Below are 24,667 nucleotides of genomic sequence, written 5' to 3'. Positions count from 1 at the left end.
AGAATGAGTGGCGTTGACCACACTTCCACATGTAGCACCCGCAGTCCTGTTGGGAGACTCAGTGGTGTTACTGCCCACAACGCAGAGCCGCGTTTGTTGGTAATGATTATAATAATTATAATAATCACTCCTGCTTGGGCTAGAGCCAAGCAGGTTTTAGGCGGTCACCCCCCCAACCCGCCCCCTCTAAGTCGCCACTTATAGGGGTGGAGGGGTGGAGGCGGTTTCGAACAAAGGGGGAGCCAGGGATTGTCCCTACAGGTGAACGATGGGTCATGATACACGCCCGGGTAACGTTAAACCGGCAGATCGAACGTTGCCCTGAGCCACCGGGAGGGGAGAGGAAGAAATATCCGTAGGTTTTTTCGGTAAAGTCACGTAGGTGAAAATTTTTAATTAACAAAAGTAAAGTAAAACAATAAAAAATAAAAAAATTTCACGACGTTTCGGAAGCAACACAAGCCTCCGTCTTCAGGTGGAACCGTCACAGCCACGACAGCTGTATCAAGTAAATGAGAGATTACAAGAGCTACCACTCCGTATATATATATTTCTTGTGATCTCTCATTTACTTGATACAGCTGTCGTGGCTGTGACGGTTCCACCTGAAGACGGAGGCTTGTGTTGCTTCCGAAACGTCGTGATTTATTTATTTTAATTTTTTATTTTACTTTTATTAATTTATTTTTTACCTACGTGACTTTACCGAAAAAACATAAGAATATCAATCCTTGCAGTCACGAAAGCTTCAAATCGAGAGGAAGAAAGTCGGGCGGTGTGATGGGGTGGAGGGGCGGGGCGGGGGGGTGGAGGGTGGGGGGGTGGGGCAGGTGACGTTTGTTACCTTTGTGGTGGCCAGGTGTGGTATTGTCCGAGGCCACGTGGGGGTGAGTGTGGGTGTACTCCGGCTCTGCCAGGAACACGGAAAACATCTTGCGGCTATCATGGAGAGGGTTTTTATTTATTGGGAGTAGATCGTGTCGGGTGCTGGTGGGTTTAACGACACGTTTCTATTCACGTGATACGCCGCCCCTCCCCTCCACTCCAAAACAAAACCTGTTTTATGGATAATGTTGGTCGGGAAAGCCGACACGGCGTGTTCCGCCTGTGTGGGATCGAGTGTTTCGCCCTCGCTCGCTCAAAGGCGTGGGGGTTACTCGGGGTGGCTCCGCTTTGCTCACAGCACGTGAACGCTGCGTCATTCGCTGGCCGGTAACAATTTAACATACACAGAGGATCGCAGAGCTCGGTGGGCAATCGTTGGTAGCGCCGGCGACTCCTCTATGAGTCGTCCTCTTTCACTCTCTGAGTCGTCCCCTCTCTCTCTGAGTCGTCCTCTCTCTCAGTCGTCCTCTTTCACTCTCTGAGTCGTCCCCTCTCTCTCTGAGTCGTCTTCTCTCTCTGAGTCGTCCTCTCTCTCTGAGTCGTCCTCTCTCTCTGAGTCGTCCCCTCTCTCTCTGAGTCGTCCCCTTTCTCTCTGAGTCGTCCTCTCTCTCTCTGAGTCGTCCTCTCTCTCTCTGAGTCGTCCTCTCTCTCTGAGTCGTCCCCTCTCTCTCTGAGTCGTCCTCTCTCTCTGAGTCGTCCTCTCTCTCCCTGAGTCGTCCTCTCTCTATCTCTCTGAGTCGTCCTTTCTCTGAGTCGTCCCCTCTCTCTCTCTGAGTCGTCGTTGCTCTCTCTCTCTCTCTGAGTCGTCCCCTCTCTCTACGAGAGCGATGAGCGGACAAGTTAACGTGATGATGATGACGTTGATGATGGCGATAATGATGGTGGTGATGACGATGATAATGGTCATGATGATGTTGATGATGGTGATGGTGGTGATGGTAACGTTGTTGGTGATGATGATGACGTTGATGATGATGGTGATGACATTGATGATGGTGATGATGATGGTGATGATGATGGTGATGATGACGTTGATGATGATGGTGATGGTGGTGGTGATGGTGGTGGTCATTATGACTACTCACGGGGCCTCCACTGGGACCCGGCCCACTGAAGAAGCACTAAGATGGGTGGATGGTGATGATGGTGGTGGTGAATGTAATTGTACCTAACAACAGCAACGGCGTTGTTTGTAATTTAAGCTTCGCTTAGTCACCTGTTCGTGTCGCCATTAGGTGACATGAGCCCAGGTGTCCCCAGCCCCTCCCTCCACCCCTTCCCCACACGCAACAAAGACAAAGATCCCCCGTATAGCCTTGAACAGATCGTTGGGGCAAGTGCTGTTAGCGAGTAGCACCTTTTAAGACCGGCACGGCACACGAGGGGGGCGAGGCGGGGTGGTAAGCACCACGCCCGGCCGCCTTTGTCTCTCCCGTGGCGATGCGGTGGGCGCATCGATTAAGGGCGCTGCGCTCACGGCCAACACCGAACCGGTCCTGGGCCTCCCCTAGGTCGACTCGGCCTCAAATGAGTACCTGGTGTAGCGGAGTGTAAATATCGCCACTGGGGAGACAAAGGCGGCCGGGCGTGGTGCTGTCGCCACCCACCCCCTCGTGTGCCGTGCCGGCCTTCATAGGCGCTGCTACTCTCTGATAGCACTTGCCCCTACAGTCTGTTGAAGGCTACATGGGTGGGAGCTTTGCCTGTGTGTTCAGGTGTTCCGTGCTGAAAATAGCCTCGTAATGTGGATGCAGTGGGTTGAGAGGTGAGGAAACTCCGAACCCACCTCCCCCTCGCCCTCTACGCGTGTCAGCTTTCACATCTTTATTAAATTCCTACCCATCTCACTCTACTCCCCACTCATCTCACTATACTCTCATCTCAGTCGACTCCCCCTCCACCCACTCTCCTACCTCTCATCTCACTCCCCTCCACGCACCCTCCCACCTCTCCCCTCCTATCTCACTCCCCTACCTCTCCCCTCTCATCTCACTCTCCTACCTATCCCCTCTCATCTCCTCACTCCCCTACCTCTCCCCTCTCATCTCACTCCCCTACCTCTCCCCTCTCATCTCACTCTCCTACCTATCCCCTCTCATCTCCTCACTCCCCTACCTCTCCCCTCTCATCTCACTCCCCTACCTCTCCCCTCTCATCTCACTCTCCTACCTCTCCTCTCATCTCACTCCCCTACATCTCCCCTCTCATCTCACTCCCCTACCTCTCCCCTCCCATCTCACTCCCCTACCTCTCCCCTCCCATCTCACTCTCCTACCTCTCCCCTCTCATCTCACTCCCCTACCTCTCCCCTCTCATCTCACTCCCCTACCTCTCCCCTCTCATCTCACTCCCCTACCTCTCCCCTCTCATCTCACTCCCCTACCTCTCCCCCCATCTCACTCCCCTACCCCCCTCCCATCTCACTCCCCTACCTCTCTCCCCCCATCTCACTCCCCCCATCTCACTCCCCTACCTCTCTCCCCCCATCTCACTCCCCTACCTCTCTCCCCCCATCTCACTCCCCTACCTCTCTCCCCCCATCTCACTCCCCTACCTCTCTCCCCCCATCTCACTCCCCTACCTCTCTCCCCCCATCTCACTCCCCTACCTCTCTCCCCCCATCTCACTCCCCTACCTCTCCCCCCATCTCACTCCCCTACCTCTCCCCTCTCATCTCACTCCCCTGCCTCTCCCCTCCCATCTCACTCCCCTCCCTCTCCCCTCTCATCTCACTCTCCTACCTCTCCCCTCTCATCTCACTCCCCTACCTCTCCCCTCCCATCTCACTCCCCTACCTCTCCCCTCTCATCTCACTCCCCTGCCTCTCCCCTCCCATCTCACTCCCCTCCCTCTCCCCTCTCATCTCACTCTCCTACCTCTCCCCTCTCATCTCACTCCCCTACCTCTCCCCTCCCCTCTCACTCCCCTACCTCTCCCCTCTCATCTCACTCCCCTGCCTCTCCCCTCCCATCTCACTCCCCTACCTCTCCCCTCCCATCTCACTCTCCTACCTCTCCCCTCCCATCTCACTCTACTCCCCTCCCATCTCACTCCCCTACCTCTCCCCTCTCATCTCACTCCCCTACCTCTCCCCTCCCATCTCACTCTACTCCCCTCCCATCTCACTCCCCTACCTCTCCCCTCCCATCTCACTCCCCTCCCTCTCCCCTCTCATCTCACTCTCCTACCTCTCCCCTCCCATCTCACTCCCCTACCTCTCCCCTCTCATCTCACTCCCCTACCTCTCCCCTCCCATCTCACTCCCCTACCTCTCCCCTCCCATCTCACTCCCCTCCCATCTCACTCTACTCCCCTCCCACCTCACTCTCCTACCTCTCCCCTCTCATCCCACTCCACTCCCCTCTGCGACACCGCACACGCACACCACGGATGTCACCCGCAATGCCAAGTGAAGTGTTGCGAGTTGGGGCTTTTTGTTTTTTTATTCGACAAACCGATCAGTGGAGGAAGTCGCTGGGAGTCGGCGGGAGGGGGGGGTCACCGCGGGTAGACGGGGAACAGCTCCGCCGCAACTTGAACGCCGTCGCAGCGCACACCCCAAGGTCTCCACAGGAAGCGCTGAGTGCACAGAGGGGGCCCCGCATGGACCTCAACGTTGCGCGCCAACGTGGAGGCAACGTTGCGTCAATGTTGGCATCAACATTGACGTCAACGTTCACCCAACTTTGGGCCAACATGGACTCAGCGTGGCGCCAACGTTGGCCCAATGTTCAGTGAACGTTGCCTCAATGTTTGGCTAACGTTGGGTGAACGTTGGCCCAACGTTGGGTGAACGTTGCGCGAACGTTGAGTCAACGTTGGGCCTACTTTGGGTGAACGTTGGCCCAACGTTGACGCAACTTTGGGCCAACGGGTGAACTTTGCGTCAACGTTGGAGCAACCTTCCGACGGGTCCCAGCCACGTGACGGTGGGGCGGACACGTGGCCCCCGACCCCCCCCCGACCCCCCACCCTCCCCCCATCATCGTTTATCACTTTAACACGCAGAAGGCTTTCGCGACCAATATAATCCATAATAGAGGTTTTTTTTTTTTGGCTATTGCCAAACAATTCCTAGTGAGACGTTGTACTCAGATTGTAAATGTTTATTGGCTCTGCAACACACAACTGGCGTGCTGTACTAGTGACGAACGGGGCACGTTCTGTTCACGTGACAACCCTTGCTAGTTGGCTGTGTCGGGTGGTGGCGGGTTTAACGACACAACATTTACATATTTACGCGATCTAACCCAAACAAAACCTCTTTTATGGATCGTTCATCACATTTCCAGGTTTACGTTCGCTCTTCATGCCCCGGAGTTTCCCGACACAGCGAAGTTCGTGACATCGCGAGTTCAAATCGCGCCCGCTCAGCCCATCATCAAGATCCCACCGAGGTCGACTAAAACAGGGAACAGCTGGTAGGAAGTCAGCAGCCGTCATCCATCGTACGGCGAAAACAAAACAAAATTCCCCCGTGCAGCTCACACCGGCTGCTGTTAGCGAGTGGCACCTATGAAGGCCAGCACAGTACACGAAAGGGGGGAGGGGGGTGGCCAGTACCACGCCCGGCCGCCTTTGTCTCCCCAGTTGCTGACGTTTACGCACAGCAGGCACGGAACCAGTTCAGGTTAACGAATCGGAACTCGCATCTCCTGGGTTCGTGGGTCGAACCGCTTCACGCCCGCCCCCGCTCCCACACCACCCGCAGTCCCGGCCACGTTAATGTGGAATTTCCACTGTTGCCCGATCAACTCGACAGCCATCAAAAAAGGCCGCTTTCCCGGGCGGCCCCAGCGAGCACGCCGCCCACCGCTGTCTGCGGTCCAACCGGAGTCTCATCCCCCGAGCGAGATCACTCCGCGTCGGGGACTTCAAACTAAATACAAGTTTCGGCAGTCCGTACGAATACGGCGCTGAACACAATAATGATTTTAAAAAGTAGAGCGGTCCGAACGAGTACGGCGCTGAACAAAATAATGATTTTAAAAAGTAGGGCGGTCCGAACGAGTACGGCGCTGAACAAAATAATGATTTTAAAAAGTAGAGCGGTCCGAACGAGTACGGCGCTGAACACAATAATGATTTTAAAAAGTAGAGCGGTCCGAACGAGTACGGCGCTGAACAAAATAATGATTTTAAAAAGTAGGGCGGTCCGAACGAGTACGGCGCTGAACAAAATAATGATTTTAAAAAGTACGGCAGTCCGTACGAGTACGGCGCTGAACAAAATAATGATTTTAAAAAGTACGGCAGTCCGTACGAGTACGGCGCTGAACAAAATAATGATTTTAAAAAGTACGGCAGTCCGTACGAGTACGGCGCTGAACAAAATAATGATGAAAAAAAATGAAATCTAACCTCGCTGCGTGTAAATAAGACCACGGCACGGAGTGGAGCCTGAACCTGTTCTCACCGCGAGGACGACACCGACACGGCAACCGCGGCGCTGCGCGCTTGGGGGGGGGGGGGGGGTCTCGCTGCTTATTGGAAGGCCTCAGGGTCACTCGCTCACTACTCAGTGACGCGCGCTGACCCCGTGTTACCATTCGTTAGTGGTTCGAACCCGGCGGGCTGCCCTGGTTAACATTTTTACCCGATGGTGAACAATTCCCGTGGGGTCGTTAGAACCGCAACAACAGCAGAAGACTCCGGTGGCCAATGTCCACCAGAGTCACGGTTCGAATTCTTCTCAAATATGACCACCGACCTAAACTAAACTGTTAAATAATTGTTTTTTTACACTTCTGTCTGGCAACAAAACTGACACTTTTTTTTACAAGGAGTCATGTTTGCAAAGACCACAATACCTGCAGCCATAATGCAAACAAAAAACACAACTCTGAAAATGTATGCACTGTCCTTGAAGTTGATTGGTCCACACCCGAGACAGCTTTCCTTAGAGCCTAGTCTCACATGGGTTGGACCAGATGACGCCAAAAGGCGCACAACTCAAAGACAATGCACCATCAGAGTATGAGAGCTCGGGGTAAGCATTTACACCATTGGAACCTCATTTGCCAGTAAAAAGTGCACATTATCAGAGTTATGTTTTTTGTTTGCATTATGACTGCAGGTATTGTGGTCTATGCAAACATGACTCCTTGTAAAAAAAGGTGTCAGTTTTGTTGCCAGATAGAAGGGTAAAAAAACCAATTATCATATATTTTTTTTACTGGCAAATGAGGTTCCAATCGTGTAAACTGTAAAACTTTTTTTTTGTTATTTTACCAGGTAAGGGTCCAAGTGAGCTACTGAAGCTCTTTCTTAGAAGCGACTCTGGCTATCACAAACGATAGCCCAACGAAGCGGCTTATCATCATCATCATCACGTGGAAATGTTTAGCAGACACATACTCTGAGCGCACGTTGTTTCTAAACGTGGAGGGGAAAAAAACGGAAGAGCTGGAGAAAAATCCACGCGACCACGGGGAGAAACATACAAACTCCAAATATACAGTCGGGATCGAACCCACGACTTCCTGTATACCAGGCGAGGTAGTTAACATCTCCTAGCCACTGTGATGATGATGAGAGAGAGACACGCAAACTCCAAATATACAGCAGCAGGCGTCAGGGTCGGGATCGAACCCACGACCTCCTGTATACCAAGCGAGGTAGTTAACATCTCGCCACGTGGCACCCCTGCAGGCTACTTCACGAGGGGGGTGGGAGGGTGGGGAATCCACGCGCATGGCGACATCGGCCCACTTACCCCACCAGCGGCACGCTCTCTCTACCCGTGGGTGAGACGTAGCCCTGCATGGCGTGAAACCCCAACGCGTTTAGTGTTGTCCCCCCCCCCAACACCTCCGATTAGTACGGTTGGCTACGTACGTTGCGAAAGAAGTTCAAGCGCGCGTGCGTGGTCACGTGGTACGCACGCGCTGCATTGCAGCGGCACGGATACGCGAATTACTGCGATTACGTGATCAGCTCGGGTCGTGGTGCCAAAGTCGACGGAGCGACGGGAGCTCGCGAAGATACCGCCGCTCGCCGAAGCGCGATCTGTGCCCAAGGTCGGCCTGTAAACCAAGAACCCCAACTCCATCATCTCAAAGTATATTGTGCCGGTAATTGTTTTTTTTACCCTTTTATCTGGCAACAAAACTGGCACCTTGTCATGTTTGCATAGACCACAATACCTGCAGTCATGATGCAAACAAAAAACATAACTCTGATAATGTATGCACTGTCCTTGAAGTTGATTGGTCCACACCAGCTTTCCTTCGAGCCTAGTCTCACATGGGATGGACCAGATGACGCCAAAAGGTGCACCAAAAAAAGGTGTCAGTTTTGTTACCAGATAAAAGGGTAAAAAACCAATCATATTTTTTACTGGCAAATGAGGTACCAATGGTATACTGTGCCGCTTAGGGTACAGGGTATGATCTATTATTTCCTTAGCCAGCACCTTTCCTGACTTGCGTAGTCACGGACGCAATGGTCAGTTCTTTTCTCCGCAAGCGCGGACAGTTCTCCTGCGAGGCCGCGCGTTGTTCTCTCGACGCGGGTTGGACGCGACGTGGCGAGCGAGCGGAGCTGCATCGGCAGCGCCAGTGGGAATGAGTGGCAGAGGTCGCAACCGGGTACCCGATACCCGTACCCTACCCGATACCCGGCTACCCGTACCCGGCCAGGTACAACCCGTTTGCGACCTCTGATGAGCGGTCGCGTTGCGGCCACTTCGGCGTTGGGATGCTGCTGGATGTTTCTGGACGACACCCATGTGCGCGCCCCGGTCTTTTCTCCGTCCTGCGTACACATCTCGTGCGTTCTCGCGGACCGTGCTTTACCCCCTGTATGATACATGATTTATTACAACGCGAATTTTTACATAACGCGCTGTTCTTCAGGAACGCAACGACCACCACGCGAGAGGAGAACGGGCCGTGTACGGTATTTGCCGTGGACCTATAGAATCGCTTGCTTGGAGCTAGAGCGGAGAGGGTGCTGGGGACAGCGCCGACTGAATTGCCCTTTTGCTGCCGACCGGACGCCAGAGTTGAAGAAACCGGTCCGGACTTCCGCTCGTCCTGAAATCAGCGGCGCTGCAGGCGGAGCACGCTCCCGGCTGACCGTGAGAGGCTGATGTGGGATACCTAACAAAGAGTGTTTTTAGTTTTTTTAAATTATATTTATCATGGAGAGACCGATCTGTACGGGATGGCCCGGCTGAGTTAATTCCGCCTGTTCGTTATAAAAAAAAAAAATTGCCGTTCCCCCGGTTTTTCGCCCGGACTCGAACATCCCCACGAAGGCGAATCGAAAGTTTACTCGGTGACAAGTTGGGATCAACGCGTCGCGCTCGAGTTGCCCAAGATGATTGCCACGAGTTGTACGACAATTCAACGCGGTAAGGCCCGGCTGATTTGAGCGAGGGCCTTTTTGTTTAAAAAGGAAAATTATCGTCATATTTATATATCTTTAATCGTCACTATGTACATACAGTAAATTTATAAATGTAGAAAAATACATGTGCTGTAGCCCCGAATCAAGACCACGTGGACAATTAGCCCCAAGCTGTACAAAATAAATAATAAATACACTCTGAAGCCTGCGCCCCAATCCCTGCCACCACGAATCACAAAACAACGCAACCGTTTAGATTTAAATTAGGGGACATAAAAAATATATTACATTAGATTCGACCGAAAAACACAACTCCATCAATAGACAACGTCGCGCGCACATAAATACGCTTGAGTAGAACACGTCGCACGCCACCCAACCACGCTGAGACACAAAGACGAAGATTCACCCCCCCCACCTCTCCACACCGTATAGCATCAACATACCGCTGGTGCAAGGGCTGTCAGAGAGCGCCTATGAAGGCTGGGTAAGGAGCGAGTGAACCCCGGTTATAGCGCTGTGGGATGCGGGTTAGGAGCGACTTAACCCCGAGATCTAACGACTCAACGCTCGACGCAACCGTTCAAGACCCCCCCTTCTCCTGCCCCCCCCCCGCCCGCCCACCAGAAGTCGCAACCGGGTACCCGATACCCGTACCCGATACCCGGCTACCCGTACCCGGGTACGGGTAGGCAGTGAGTCACTGGTGAGTAACCGTTTGTCACTCATTTCCCAACGTCTTGTCTCTTCTCACAATTCAAGTTCCTAGAATCAATCCACCCGCGCCTGCAACATGGCTTCATCCCAGAGGTCGCAATCGGGTACCAGATACCCGTACCCTACCCGTACCCGGCCGGGTACGAGTAGGGTATGGGTACGGCCGGGTACGGGTAGGGTACGGGTACGGCTGGGTACGGGTACCCGTTTGCGACCCTGGTGCGGCCGGGTACGGGTAAGGAATCAAAACCCATTTGCGACCTCTGCCGCCCACCGTTCGCACCGCCGCCGCCGCCACCGCCACCGCTCAGCCCTCGTTCTCGCGCAGCTCGTTGTACTCCTTTGGCGCCCACTCGAGGCGCACGAGCCGGATGGCCTGCGACATGCCGATCTTGGGGTCCCAGCAGTACTCGGGCGACAGCAGCTTGCTGGGCCTGTGGTCCAGAAAGTAGCGGTTCAGGTGGCTCTCGTCGTGCCACAGGGCTTCGACACCCGCGTCGCGGTCCCGCGTGATGCCCGCGTAGATGCCGCGCGTCACGTTCAGCACCGCGGCGCATCGTCCGCCGAACACCGCCGCGTGGTAGTAGAAGTCGCCGGCGCCCGGCGCGATGTAGGCCACCGACTCGGGCCGCCGCTCGTACGTGAAGGCCTCGGGCGGCTGGTCGAAGTACCAGGCCTGGAGCAGCGCCACCGTGTCACCCAGCGCCTCGGCGCCCCAGCGCGCCGTGAAGTGCTGGTCGACGTCGAAGCAGAAGATGTAGTCGTGCGAGCGCGACGCGGTGCCCTCGATCAGGTCGCCGATCATCTTCATGCGGTCCATTGAGATGTCCTGCCAGCGGGCCCGCTTCTCCACCTGGTGGTGGGTGGGTAGGGGATGGTGGTGGCAGTGGTGGGTGGCGGTGGTGATTGTAGCGGTGGTAGGGTGGTGCCAATGGTGGCAGTGGTAGGTGGTGGGTGGTGGTTGGGTGGCGGTGGGTGGGTGGTGGAGATGATGGCAGTGGTGGGTGGTGGTGGTGATTGTAGCGGTGGTGATTGTAGCGGTGGTAGGGTGGTGCCAATGGTGGCAATGGTGGGTGGGTGGTGGCGATGGTGGTGGTGGGCGCGTGGTGGCGATGGTGGTGGGTAGGTGGTGGCAGTGTGGCGGATACACCCTCCATGTTAGAGAAATATGATTACCACATCAAAGTGTAGAGGCGTAGTGGGTGACATCACGTCACGCGCGCCCCTCGGAGAGAGTGGCGTCGCGGGACGTGACGTCAGGCGGGCCGTGGAGGACGATGACGTCATGCCCCACGGGGGGGGGGGGGGTATTTAAAGGGGGACCCGGGATGGAACCGGGGTTCGTCGGGGGTAGGAGTGGGTTCTCGGGGACTTGACCCTCGCACGAGGCTAGGGGAGGCTACTCCGCCCGACCGGCCGAGGTTGGGGGTAGTCCAGCCCAGGGCAGGGTGGAGAGGCGAGTTAGCCGGGGTGTAGGGGTCCCAGTCCCCTGTCCCCTGGGGGAGTTATTGGCTAGGGGGGGGGGGTGCTGGTTCGGCATAAGCCTTATCCACTCGGCGTAAGCCCTTAAATAAACGTGGCGTGAGCCTCTAACAGCAACCTGCATCGGAGTCGTAAATTGCACCTCACTCACGTAAATGAGACCTCATGCTGCCCTGTTGAGCTCTCACCGGCTCTGACCAAACAACATTTGACTAACCGCCAGAGGCTTGTTGGCGTGCCACTTGCGTGTGACCGTGCCCCACGACGGAGCCGCGCCCGGTGTAAGTGCCGGGGAATTTGCCATCGGACAACATCATCGACAGAGGTCGTCATCGCCGCTTCAGGGTTGACCGCGCGACATCCAACCCATCGGCGCTCTTGCACCGCCCAACTCTAAAATAAACTCGGCTATAAACTTTACTTTGTTCTTCTTGGTTCTTTCGGTAAAAGTCACGTAGAAGGGAAATAATAAAATAACTAAAATAAAGCCATCAAATTCTTTATTTTTTATTATTTTATTATCTCCCTTCTACGTGACTTTACCGAAAGAAGCAAGAACACGTGTTGAGTAGTCAATCATGGCATCGACCTCGGATGCAGCTAGTCAAAGTTCAGCAGCGATTGTCTACCGCTGCGATGAACAGCGATCACAGCCACTGCTTCTCAACTCCTCTGTAGCTCAGTGAAACGTAATAAAATAATTCTCACGACGTTTCGGCCACAACGTAAGCAGCCGTCCTCAGGTGAGGAACAGGTCTGCTTGCGTTGTGGCCGAAACGTCGCGAGAATTATGTTTTATTTTTTTTATTTTATTATTTCCTTTCCACGTGACTTTACCGAAAGAACCAAGAAGATGAATGCCTGCAGTCACGAAAGCTTTAAATCGACACTTTTAACTTTACTTTGTTTTATTTGTGCCGGGTAAGGCCCTACTGAGCTGCTATGTGTTTCAGAAGTGACCACGTGGCCACGTCAAATGATCGCGCAAAAAATTTGGCCAATCGCCATCACGTGCAGATGCGTCGCAGCCACGCACGCTAAACGCGTGACATCGATTCTAAACGCGGAGGGGGGAAACCCGGAGGACCCGGACAAAAATCCACGGGAGAGACACGCAAACTTAAAATATGCAGCAGCAGGCGTTAGGGTCGGGATCGAACTCACGACCTCCTGTATACCAGGCGAGGTAGTTAACATATCCTAGCCACCGTGATGATGATGATGAGAGAGAGACGCAAACTCAAAAGATAGAGCAGGTGTTGTTAGGGTCTTGATCGAACCCACGACCTCCTGTATACCAGGCGAGGTAGTCAACATCTAGCCACCGTGGTGATTACACTGTGTAACACTTTGTTCCTGGGTACTAAGTTTTATTTCCTAATTGCTTCTGCCTCAAAAGTACAGAAAATGCCTATTATTCCACCCAAACTTTGCTTTTGTGACCAGGACAGTGATATTTTGGAATGTATCCTATTTTCCAGAACATTCCTGATAGATTCAGTGCTAAGTAAACATCTAGGACATTCTAGAACTTTCCAATAATATAAATAGTAGTATAAATACAGCGGCCTTAAGCCCACCAGTTCAGTTTAGTTCCAGCTACCTAAGTGGATACATATCTGCATTTTTCTGAGATGGCATCAAGAGGCTGCAAGCATCCGGCAGACGCATTTTGCGATGTCTGCGGCCAATTTATCAAGACAAGAGCGAAAAAGTACTCTGTGGAAGCATCTGCTAAGATGTGTGAAACCTACAAGGCATATATCGGCATGCCTGTCAGGGATCAAGACAAACCCTGGGCACCTCATTTCACCTGCGAGCAATGCAAAAAAAGATGGACAATTGTTGCTTGGAATTTGAGGTTATCAAATTTGTTTAAAAATAATAAAATTGTAAAAGTTAATAATTTTAAAATGTTTTACAATTTTCAATGTTATTGAAAAAATATATCATACATGAAAAATGTTGGGAGAATCTCTTACACATTAATCATGGCCCCCCCCCCCACTACACCTGGCTCACCCCGCCTCACCACACCTGTCTCCCCCCCCCACTACACCTGGTTCCCCTCCCCCCACCACGCCTGACTCACCCTCCCACCACGCCTGACTCACCCTCACCCCACCCCCCACACTTGGCTCACCCCCCCACCACGCCTGGCTCACCCCCCCACCACGCCTGACTCACCCTCACCCCACCCCCCACACTTGGCTCACCCCCCCACCACGCCTGACTCACCCTCCCACCACGCCTGACTCACCCTCACCCCACCCCCCACACTTGGCTCACCCCCCACCACGCCTGACTCACCCCCCCCCCCCACCACACTTGGCTCACCCTCCCCCACTACACCTGGCTCACTCCCTCCCCCCCACACCTGGCTCCCCCCCACCACGCCTGACTCACCCTCACCCCACCCCCCACACTTGGCTCACCCCCCCCCCCACACCTGACTCACCCCCCCCCCCCCCCACGGCTCACCTCCACCATGGCGAGTGAGCGTCCCGGAGCGAGTGGCTCTATGTGCGGCACGCGGCTGGCGTTCTCCACGAAGGCATAGTAGGTGACGTTGTGACCCACCATGAAGTGCTTCTCCGCCGTCGTCAGGAACCTCGCCAGGTATTTGTCCAGGTACCTGGGGGGCACGGAGGCAAGGGGGTCAGGGGTCAGGGGGTCAGGGGTCAGGGGGGGTCACGGAACACGTGCCGGTGAGTGGTGGTTGGATTGCAGGTACCTGGAGGGCACGGAGGAAGCGGAGGAAGGGGGTCAGGAGTCAGGGGGTCAGGGGTCAGGGGGTCACGGAGCACATGCCGGTGAGTGGTGGTTGGATTGCTTCGGGGCTCAGGGGCATGGCTCCACGCGCTGTGATGTCGTCTGGCGGCACTCGTCACCTTGTCGTCCACTCCGGTTCTCTGGCCTGCGCTGCCTATGCGCTCTGAAGGAGACCCCGTTGCCCGAAACGTCGCCTGTTGTGTATTCTTTGTTTTCTTTAGAAGGCCACAAACCACGGTTTGCAAATCGATTCACCGCTCCCCTCCATCACCCCTCCCCTTCATCCCTCCACCACCCCTTCCCTCCACCCCCCTTCCCTCCACCACCCCTCCCCTTCATCCCTCCACCTCCACCAAAGACAAAGCTGCACGGCACGGTGTATAGCCAGCACTGACTGCTGGGGCAAGTGCTATGGGATTGTGGCCAGCAGCACCACGCCCGCCGGCCGCCTTTGTCTCCCCAGTGGCGATGTTTACACACTAGAGCGCCACCAGGCACTGTACTCTATTTGAGGCCGACTCGACCTAGGGGAGGCCCGGCACAGGTTCAGTAAACCGCTTTCGATGTATTCCACAACCACCAACACCACAACAACCATCATCAAAACCACCACAACAACCACCACCAACCACAACAATCATCACCACAACCACAACAACCATCACCACAACCACCACAACAACCACCAACAACCACCACAACAACCACCAACAACCACCACAACAACCACAACAACCATCACAACAACCACCACCACAACAACCACCACCAACAACCACAACAACCATCACCACAACCACCACAACAACCACCAACAACCACAACCACTACCACAACAACCACCACAACAATCACAACAACCATCACCACAACCACAACAACCACAACAACCATCACCAACAACCACCACCACAACCACAACAACCACCACCACAACCACCACCAACAACCACAACAACCGTCACCACAACCACCACAACAACCACCACCACAACAACCACAACAACCACCAACAATCACAACAACCATCACCACAACCATCACCACAACCACCACAACAACCATCACCAAAACCACCACAACCACAACAACCACCACCACAACCACCACAACCACCACAACAACCACAACAACCACCACCACAACAGGGGCGGGCGGGTGAGCGAGCGTCCCACCGGCCGAGCGCGAACACGGTGAGTGCCACTCGCGTCTTCCTCTTCTCGAACAGGCGGTCCACGTGGTCCGGCTGGAACGTTCCGTCCCACACGATGGGGGCCCCCCACGGCGCCTCCGTCCTCACGTCCTCGCGGGCCCTGCGTTTGGTGGCGTTAGGGTGACCGCGTGTCGTGTCAATACGGTGTGTGTGTAAGTGTGTGTGTTGTGTGTGTGTAAGTGTGGTGTGTGTGTCAATACGTTGTGTGTAAGTGTGGTGTGTGTGAGTAAATTTTCATGTTTTCAGAGACCCATAGACTCACACAGAGACCCATAGACTCACACAGAGACCCATAGACTCACGCAGATAACTATAGACTCAGAGACCCATAGACTCGCACAGGAGCCCATATACTCGCACAGGGACCCATAGACTCACATAGAGACCCATAGACTCACACAGAGACCCATAGACTCACACAGAGACCCATAGACTCACACAGAGACCCATAGACTCACACAGAGACCCATAGACTCACACAGAGACCATAGACTCACACAGAGACCATAGACTCACACAGAGACCCATAGACTCACACAGAGACCCATAGACTCACACAGAGACCCATAGACTCACACAGAGACCCATAGACTCACATTGAGATCCATAGACTCACACAGAGACCCATACACTCACACAGAGATCCATAGACTCACACAGAGACCCATAGACTTACACAGAGACCCATAGACTCACACAGAGACCCATAGACTCACATTGAGATCCATAGACTCACACAGAGACCCATACACTCACAGAGATCCATAGACTCACACAGAGACCCATAGACTTACACAGAGACCCATACACTCACATAGAGACCCACAGTTTCTCGTCCTTTCCCCACACCTCCCATTAGCACAGTTGGCTACGTACGGTGCAAAAGATGTTCAACGTATAAAAACAATACAGGGTGTTTGAAAATAATGGACCCGATTTGAAATCGCTATATCTCTGCAACCACGAACCGCCCATGAATGAAACTCTTACCACGTGAGAGGGCAGGGCATAGAGAGGGCGGGGCATAGAGTTTCAAATGATTACTGCTAGATGCCTTTCCCAGCGCACAAACAGCCCCTAGGCCTCAGTCATTCGCAAGCCACACCGCCTCAACGTTGGATAGGTCGCACGGGACCCCAAGACTTGGCGCTACACTCTTGGCCCCCAAGACCCCCAGACATCATCACACCCTGCGACTTTTTATTGTGGGGATACGTCAAAGGCCGTGGATTTGTGCTACCATTAGCGACTAATCTGGATGACCTCAAAGACAGAATCACGGCAGCGGTGACTTCAGTGTAAGAAGACACTTTGAGAGGCGTTTGGGACGAATTCAACTATCGTCTCGATGTTGTCCGCACGGCAGGTGGAGGGCACATAGAGCATTTATAAAATGGTTGGTAAAACGCGAGAACTCATTAAACCGTTTGTAACGTTTTGTGTCATTGCAACATGTTGCCATCGTGAAATATCCTGCTTTGAAATTGGGTCCATCTTGATAATTGGTTTTTTACCCTTCTATCTGGCAACAAAACCAATTATCATATTTTTACTGGCAAATGAGGTTCCCATATGGGTCCATCTTTTTAAACCACCCTGTACAATTCCTCGTGCATGTCGGACCCTGCGTGTGGGTTCATGGTGGCAAGCCTCACCTGGCGTTGAACATCGAATCTGGAACGCTCACGGGAAGGTCCCTAAAACGGAGAGAGCAATCGACTTGGTTGAGTTCGTAGGTGTGGGGTGAGTTGGTGAGTGAGTTTCGATGAAACTAACCAAATTAGTTCGTGAGCGACTTTGTAGGGCGAGTGAATTGTTGAGCGAGTTAGTAAGTTGGCGGGCGAGTGGGTGAGTTTTTGGGTAGGTGAGTGAGCGAGTGGGTGAGTGATTGCGTGAGTGGGTGAGTGGGCGAGTCATTCGATGAGCAAGTAAGCGAGCGAGTGGGTGGGTGAGTGGGTGAGTGAGTGGGTGAGTGAGTGGGTGAGTGAGTGGGTGAGTGAGTTATTGCTTGAGTGGGTGAGTGAGTGGGTGAGTGATTGCATGAGTGGGTGAGTGATTGCGTAAGTGGGTGAGTGAGTGCGTGTGTGAGTGAGTGTGCGAGTGGGTGAGTGCGTGAGTGGGTGAGTGATTGTGTGAGTGGGTGAGTGAGTGATTGCGTGAGTGGGTGAGTGAATGCGTGAGTGGGTGAGTGAGTGGGTGAATGCGTGAGTAATTGCGTGAGTGGTGAGTGCGTGAGTGAGTGCGGGAGTGAGTGGGTGAGTGAGTGCGTGAGTGGGTGAGTGATTGCGTGAGTGGGTGAGTGAGTGATTGCGTGAGTGGGTGAGTGAGTGATTGTGTGAGTGGGTGAGTGATTGCGTAAGTGGGTGAGTGAGTGCGTGAGTGTGTGAGTGAGTGTGTAAGTGGGTGAGTGCGTGAGTGGGTGAGTGATTGCGTGAGTGGGTGAGTGAGTGATTGCGTGAGTGGGTGAGTGAATGCGTGAGTGGGTGAGTGAGTGGGTGAATGCGTGAGTAATTGCGTGAGTGGGTGAGTGCATGAGTGAGTGCGGGAGTGGGTGAGTGCGTGAGTGCATGAGTGAGTGCGTGAATGAGTGCGGGAGTGAGTCGGTGAGTGCGTGAGTGGGTGAGTGCGTGAGTGGGTGAGTGATTGCGTGAGTGGGTGAGTGAGTGATTGTGTGAGTGGGTGAGTGAGTAATTGCGTGAGTTGGTGAGTCATTGGGCGAGTTGGTAAGCGAGCGAGGGAGTGGGCGAGTGAGTTCGTTCTTTCTTGGCAAGGTGAAACGTGGGAGCATGTAAATACAGGCGGACAGTCATGCACAATAGAATCCGCAGCACATGCTGTTCCTGCTTAGCCACCGTCTGTGACGCCTGTGACAAGTGCAGTGCCACGTCACGCCTAACTCAAAGAACAGCTTCCGACTGATCAAGATTGTCGATTTGTTTAGATTTCTTCTGCCACGTGGCTGTCTCTGCTCGGATTTCTATTCTCTTGTGGTTGGTTTTTTTTCAGAGGTTTGTCTGCAAACCTTTGGGGGCATATACCTTTCAATGGGCACATATACCTGTCAATGGGCACATGTACCTGTTAATGGGCACATATACCTGTTAATGGGCACATATACCTGTTAATGGGTACATGTACCTGTTAATGGGCACATGTACCTGTTAATGGGCACATATACCTGTTAATGGGCACATGTACCTGTTAATGGGCACATGTACCTGTTAATGGGCACATATACCTGTTAATGGGCATATGTACCTGTTAATGGGCACATGTACCTGTTAATGGGCACATGTACCTGTTAATGGACACATGTACCTGTTAATGGGCACATGTACCTGTCAATGGGCATATGTACCTGTTAATGGGCACATATACCTGTTAATGGGCACATATACCTGTTAATGGGCACATGTACCTGTTAATGGGCACCTGTACCTGTTAATGGGCACATGTACCTGTCAATGGGCACATATACCTGTTAATGGGCACATGTACCTGTTAATGGGCACATATACCTGTTAATGGGCACATATACCTGTCAATGGGCACATGTACCTGTTAATGGGCACATGTACCTGTTAATGGGCACATGTACCTGTTAATGGGCACATGTACCTGTTAATAGGCATATGTACCTGTTAATGGGCACATACACCTGTTAATGGGCACATATACCTGTTAATGGGCACATGTACCTGTTAATGGGCACATGTATCTGTTAATGGGCACATTTACCTGTTAATGGACACATGTACCTGTTAATGGGCACATGTACCTGTTAATGGGCACATGTACCAGTTAATGGGCACATGTACCTGTCAATGGGCACATGTACCTGTCAATGGGCACATGTACCTGTCAATGGGCACATGTACCTGTTAATGGGCACATGTACCTGTCAATGGGCACATGTACCTGTTAATGGGCACATGTACCTGTTAATGGGCACATGTACCTGTCAATGGGCACATGTACCTGTTAATGGGTACATGTACCTGTCAATGGGCACATGTACCTGTCAATGGGCACATGTACCTGTTAATGGGCACATGTACCTGTTAATGGGCACATGTACCTGTCAATGGGCACATGCACCTGTCAATGGGCACATGTACCTGTCAATGGGCACATGTACCTGTTAATGGGCACATGTACCTGTTAATGGGTACATGCACCTGTTAATGGGCACATGTACCTGTTAATGGGAACATTTACCTGTCGTCAATGTTGGATTCGATTCTAGGGGTATGAAATGGAGACTGCAGGGCGATGGTTAAAGCCTCCACGTAGTAGTTCCCAGTCCTGCAATGACACACGTCCCACACGGATGGGTGAGTGGGTGACTTGCTGGCTACGTGAGTGAGTGAGTGAGTGGATGGGTGAGTGAGTGGATGGGTGGATGTGTGAGTGGGTGGGTGAGTGAGTGGATGGGTGAATGTGTGAGTGGGTGGGTGTGTGAGTGGGTGAATGTGTGGGTGAGTGAGTGGGTGGGTGAGTGAGTGGATGGGTGGATGTGTGAGTGGGTGGGTGTGTGTGTGAGTGGGTGGGTGAGTGAGTGGATGGGTGAGTGAGTGGATGGGTGGATGTGTGAGTGGGTGGATGTGTGAGTGGGTGGATGTGTGGGTGAGTGAGTGAGTGGGTGTGTGAGTGTGTGGATGTGTGGGTGAGTGAGTGAGTGAGTGGGTGAGTGAGTGGATGTGTGAGTGAGCGAATGAGTAGGTAAGTTACTCGGTGTGCGAGTGGGTGAGTTACCGGTTGAGTGAGTGGGTTGGTGAGTTGAGTGCGGTACTGGGGCGGGTGGGTATATGAGTGGCCGTGTGAGCGAGCGAGTGAGTGAGCGAGTGAATGAATGAGTGACGGAGTGAGCGAGTGAGTGAGCGAGTGAGTGAGTGACGGAGTGAGCGAGCGAGTGAGTGAGCGAGTGACGGAGTGAGCGAGCGAGTGAGTGAGCGAGTGACGGAGTGAGCGAGCGAGCGAGTGAGTGAGCGAGTGACGGAGTGAGCGAGCGAGTGAGCGAGTGACGGAGTGAGCGAGCGAGTGAGCGAGTGATGGAGTGAGCGAGTGAGTGACGGAGCGAGCGAGTGAGAGAGCGAGTGAGTGACGGAGTGAGCGAGCGAGTGAATGAGTGAGTGACGGAGCGAGCGAGTGAGTGAGCGAGTTTGCGAGCGAGCGGCATGCCTTGACGCGTGCATGATGAATCCGAACGTGAAGCTGCCGATGATCAGCATCAGCAGGAGCAGCATGCGATGCAACGTTCCACTCATGGCCATCGCTCGCTCGCTGGTGCGGCTCGCGGCCCTGCCTGGGGGTTCATCACGGGCACAGGCGGGCAACGTGAAGACGCGGACAGAGACGGGGGTGGGGGGGGGGGGCGACAGCGCGGTAGGGCAAGCGGACGACGATGGGACAGGGGTAGGGCCCACGTGGTCACGGCGTGGAGCGGCCATGGAAGAGGTTGTTGGTTCGATTACGACCCGTCTGGCAGAGGTTTGATGCGTATTATGTTGGATATGTATCATATTCTTAGGTTCTTTCGGTAAAGTCACGTAGGTAAAAAATAAAAATAAAAAATTAACCCGTAAAAACAAAGTTTTTCACTATAAATCCTTTATATGCGCGGCATCGGTTTTATTTTATTATTCATTTCGGTTTTTCTTGAGTAAGAGTTGAATTTTTATCACATTGATATTTTAAATTAAATATGAAATTTTTTTTTTCCTAAAAAGTGGAAAATTTTGGAAATTTTTTTTCACGAAAATAAATTGTCACGCACAACGAGTCTGTGTGCAAAATGTCAGCTCGATTGGATCACGGGAAGTGGGTTAAAAAACTACCGAAAGATTTGCACGGTCGTAAGCGCGCAAGCAAGCAAGCAAGTGAACTTAATATAAAGGATTTAATAAAAGCAAAGTGATTTTTGTTTTATTTTTGTTTTGCTTTTATTAATTTAAATTTGTTACCTACGTGACTTTACCGAAAGAACCTAAGAATATGAATCCTTGCAGTCACGAAAGCTTCAAATCTAGAATGGATATGTATCGTTGCAGATCTGAAGCTTTCGTGACTGCAAGAATTCATACTCGTAGTTTTTTTTTTTTCGGTAATGTCACGTGGGTGGGTGACTTTACGTTTTTTTAACGTGACTTTATCGAAAAAACCCTAAGAGTATGTATCGTTGTGTTTTTGTTTTTATATAAATATATAAAACTTCGGTTGCGCTGCGAATTCTGACTCGCAGCCAAAACTCCGCAAGCCAATTCCACTTCGAGGGGCAGGGCCTGCATTCCGTACAGGGTGAAGATTCGCGCCCTGTGACATCAACGTCTCGCCACCGATGGCTAGGAGATGTTGACTACCTCGCCTGGTATACAGGGGGTCGTGGGTTCGATCCCGAGCCTGACGCCTGCTGCTGTATTTTTGGAGTTTGCGTGTCTCTCTCTCTCTCATCATCATCACGGTGGCTAGGAGATGTTAACTACCTCGCCTGGTATACAGGAGGTCGTGGGTTCGATCCCGACCTTAACGCCTGCTGTATATTTGGAGTTTGCGTGTCTCTCTCTCTCTCATCATCATCACGGTGGCTAGGAGATTTTAACTACTTCGCCTGGTGTGCGGGAGGTCGTGGGTTCGATCTCGAGCCTGACGCCTGCTGCTGTATATTTGGAGTTTGCGTGTCTCTCTCTCTCTCCCCGTGGTCGCATGGATATTTCTCCAGGTCCTCCAGTTTTTCCCTCCACATTTAAAATCAACATCACACGTTTAGAGTATTCGGCTGCTATAAATGTCCCCAAAATGATGATCAGCCACTTCGCGTTGTGCTTTAATTTGTGGCCAGGTCGCTTGGGTAGGCACGTGACCAGTTCAGACATCGGTGTTGGTGCTCATGAGCGGGAACCGAACTCGGATGGCCGGATTCGTAGCTTAGCGCGCTAACCGCTGCGCCACCGCTCCCCATCGCAGTTAGTACGTTTTTAGCTTAAGTTATTTGTTTACCTTCATTCAACGTTTGCACTCTTATCATTGTGTGTTTTATTTATGATTGTTTGCTGTTGTAACTTTCAGACCCCACGTGCACCTTGCTGGACATGTGTGGAAACAAGTAAACCCGTAAAAACTAAGTTTTTCACTATAAATCCTTTATATGCGTGGCGGCTAGAGTCCTCTCGTCCTCTGGCTTGAGATGGCTGCCACCTATGGGTCAGATGATTGCATGGCAGCATTAAGCAATGGGTAATTAAATATAATATTTTTGTCCTAAAAAGTGTAAAATTTTGGAAAAAATTTTTTTACGAACATTAATTGTCACGCACAACGAGTCTGTGTGCAAAATGTCAGCTAGATTGGATCACGGGAAGTGGGTTAAAAAACGACCGAAAGATTTGCACGGTCCTAAGCAAGCAAGCACGCAAGCAAGCAAGCGAACTTAATATAAAGGATTTAAAAAGAAAAGAAACGACGAGTTTCACAGCTCATCGGATTTCTCGAGTGATGAATCAAAATTCTGTTTCCGCCACGCCACGCCACGCGACGCCGCGAACTCCTGTGTCACCCTTCACCGGCCACGAATGCTCCTTGCCTCGGCGACAACATTCTCTAGAGCCTTTTCCTTTTGAAAGGGACTCGAAACGATCTTTAAAGCAGTCGCGCACACCCCGCGGACATCTGGTTCACGGCCTGACAAACAAATAAAACATTCTGGCAATTCGCCCGATGATGCCGGATGTAATTCTAGATTTGAAGCTTTCGTGACTGCAAGGATTCAAATTCTTAGGTTTTTTTCGGTAAAGTCACGTAGGTAGAAAATCAAAATTAATAAAAGTAAAATAAAAATAAAAATCACGACGTTTCGGAGGCAACACAAGCTTCCGTCTTCAGGTGGAACCGTCACAGCACGATAGCTGTATCAAGTGAGAGAAATTCCAAGAACACAGTCCTTGTATATATACTGGTTGAGGGTGGGAGGAGGCAAGGTAGGCCCTGAATATTATTTTTGTGAGGTTCGGTGCGGCTGAAGCACGCTGTTAGGAATGAGCCTTTGTTGTGTAAACTACGTGCTGATGATGTAAAGGTGCGTGTAAATGGGACTGAGCCTTTATTTTAATTTTATTAATTTTAATTTTTTACCTACGTGACTTTACCGGATGTAATTACCAGCGAAACGTCGTACTACTCAAATTGTAAATGTTGTGGGGTTACTCGCCAACACACCGGTGGGCTGGATTAGTAAACCCATTGGCGTCGTTGTTGACGTGGCAGATCCCTTACTAATTGGCTGCGTCGGGTGGTGGAGGGTTACGAAGATCTGACCCCAAAAAATACCTTCACCGCGAATAATATCGGTCGCGAAAGCCGACTTGCGTGTTGAACTGAAAAAACCCGTTGTGAGAGCCGGGAAACGGCGAGAGCGAACACCTCCTGCGGCAAAAGATGCATTTAGTTCTCGCGGAATGCGGAGGGCGTGTTTAAATTCCTTGCAGCAGCGACGTGAAAAAAAGTCACTGATTGATGCCCATTTCTAAGTGGCGGTCTTCAAGGTGTTTGGGGGTGGGGTGGAGGTTCATGAGGATACGAAATCGATGTCGTTCACGGTCAAATAACCAAATGTGAACTAAACTTATTAAGCTTTATATACTTCCATTGGAACCTCATTTGCCAGTAAAAAATATCTAAATTGTTCTTTTTACCCTTCTATCTGGCAGAGACAAGGTGACGCCAAAAGGCGCACATTGTCTTTGAGTTGTGCGCCTTTTGGCGTCGTCTGGCCTCTAAGGAAAGCTGTCTCGGGTGTGGACCAATCAATTTCAAGGACAGTGCACATTATCAGAGTTATGTTTTTTGTTTGCATTATGATTGCAGGTATTGTGGTCTATGCAAACATGACTCCTTGTAAAAAAAGGTGTCAGTTTTGTTGCCAGATAGAAGGGTAAAAAAACTATTATCGCTTTATATACTTGTTTTTTGTTTTACCAGGTGAGGCTCACTGAGCTACAGAGGAGTTGAGAAGCAGTGGCTGTGATCGCTGTTCATCGCAGCGGGATACAATCGCTGCTGAACTTTGAATTGCTGCATCCGAGGTCAATGCCATGATTGACTACTAAACATGTGTTCTTGGTTCTTTCGATAAAGTCACCTAGAAGGGAGATAATAAAATAATAAAAAATAAACCGTCGTGAGAATTTTATTGCTTTATTTTTATTACTTTATTATTTCCCTTCTACGTGACTTTACCGAAAGAACCAAGAA

General features: G+C 51.9%; 1 protein-coding gene across 1 annotated transcript in view; it reads right to left on the bottom strand.

Annotated features, from left to right (window-relative positions):
- Nucleotides 1-4,856: 4,856 nt before the first annotated feature.
- The window catches only part of LOC133354654 (N-acetyllactosaminide alpha-1,3-galactosyltransferase-like), a 42,887-nt gene continuing 23,076 nt past the window's right edge, over nucleotides 4,857-24,667 (bottom strand). The window contains exons 2-7 of the mRNA XM_061571686.1: nucleotides 20,603-20,726; nucleotides 19,640-19,726; nucleotides 17,077-17,118; nucleotides 15,384-15,521; nucleotides 13,918-14,071; nucleotides 4,857-10,807 (exon numbers count right to left, since the gene is read on the bottom strand). Coding sequence (XP_061427670.1) covers nucleotides 10,262-10,807; nucleotides 13,918-14,071; nucleotides 15,384-15,521; nucleotides 17,077-17,118; nucleotides 19,640-19,726; nucleotides 20,603-20,694 — 1,059 coding nt within the window. The 5' untranslated portion in view covers nucleotides 20,695-20,726 and the 3' untranslated portion in view covers nucleotides 4,857-10,261. The remainder of the gene's footprint in view (nucleotides 10,808-13,917; nucleotides 14,072-15,383; nucleotides 15,522-17,076; nucleotides 17,119-19,639; nucleotides 19,727-20,602; nucleotides 20,727-24,667) is intronic.

This window comes from Lethenteron reissneri, chromosome 48 (assembly GCF_015708825.2).
Source record: "Lethenteron reissneri isolate LAM-NWPU_2019-01 chromosome 48, ASM1570882v1, whole genome shotgun sequence".
Classification (NCBI taxonomy): Eukaryota; Metazoa; Chordata; class Hyperoartia; order Petromyzontiformes; family Petromyzontidae; genus Lethenteron; species Lethenteron reissneri.
The sequence above is the reverse complement of the archived record's forward strand: the minus strand, read 5'-3'. Positions and strand labels throughout refer to the sequence as shown.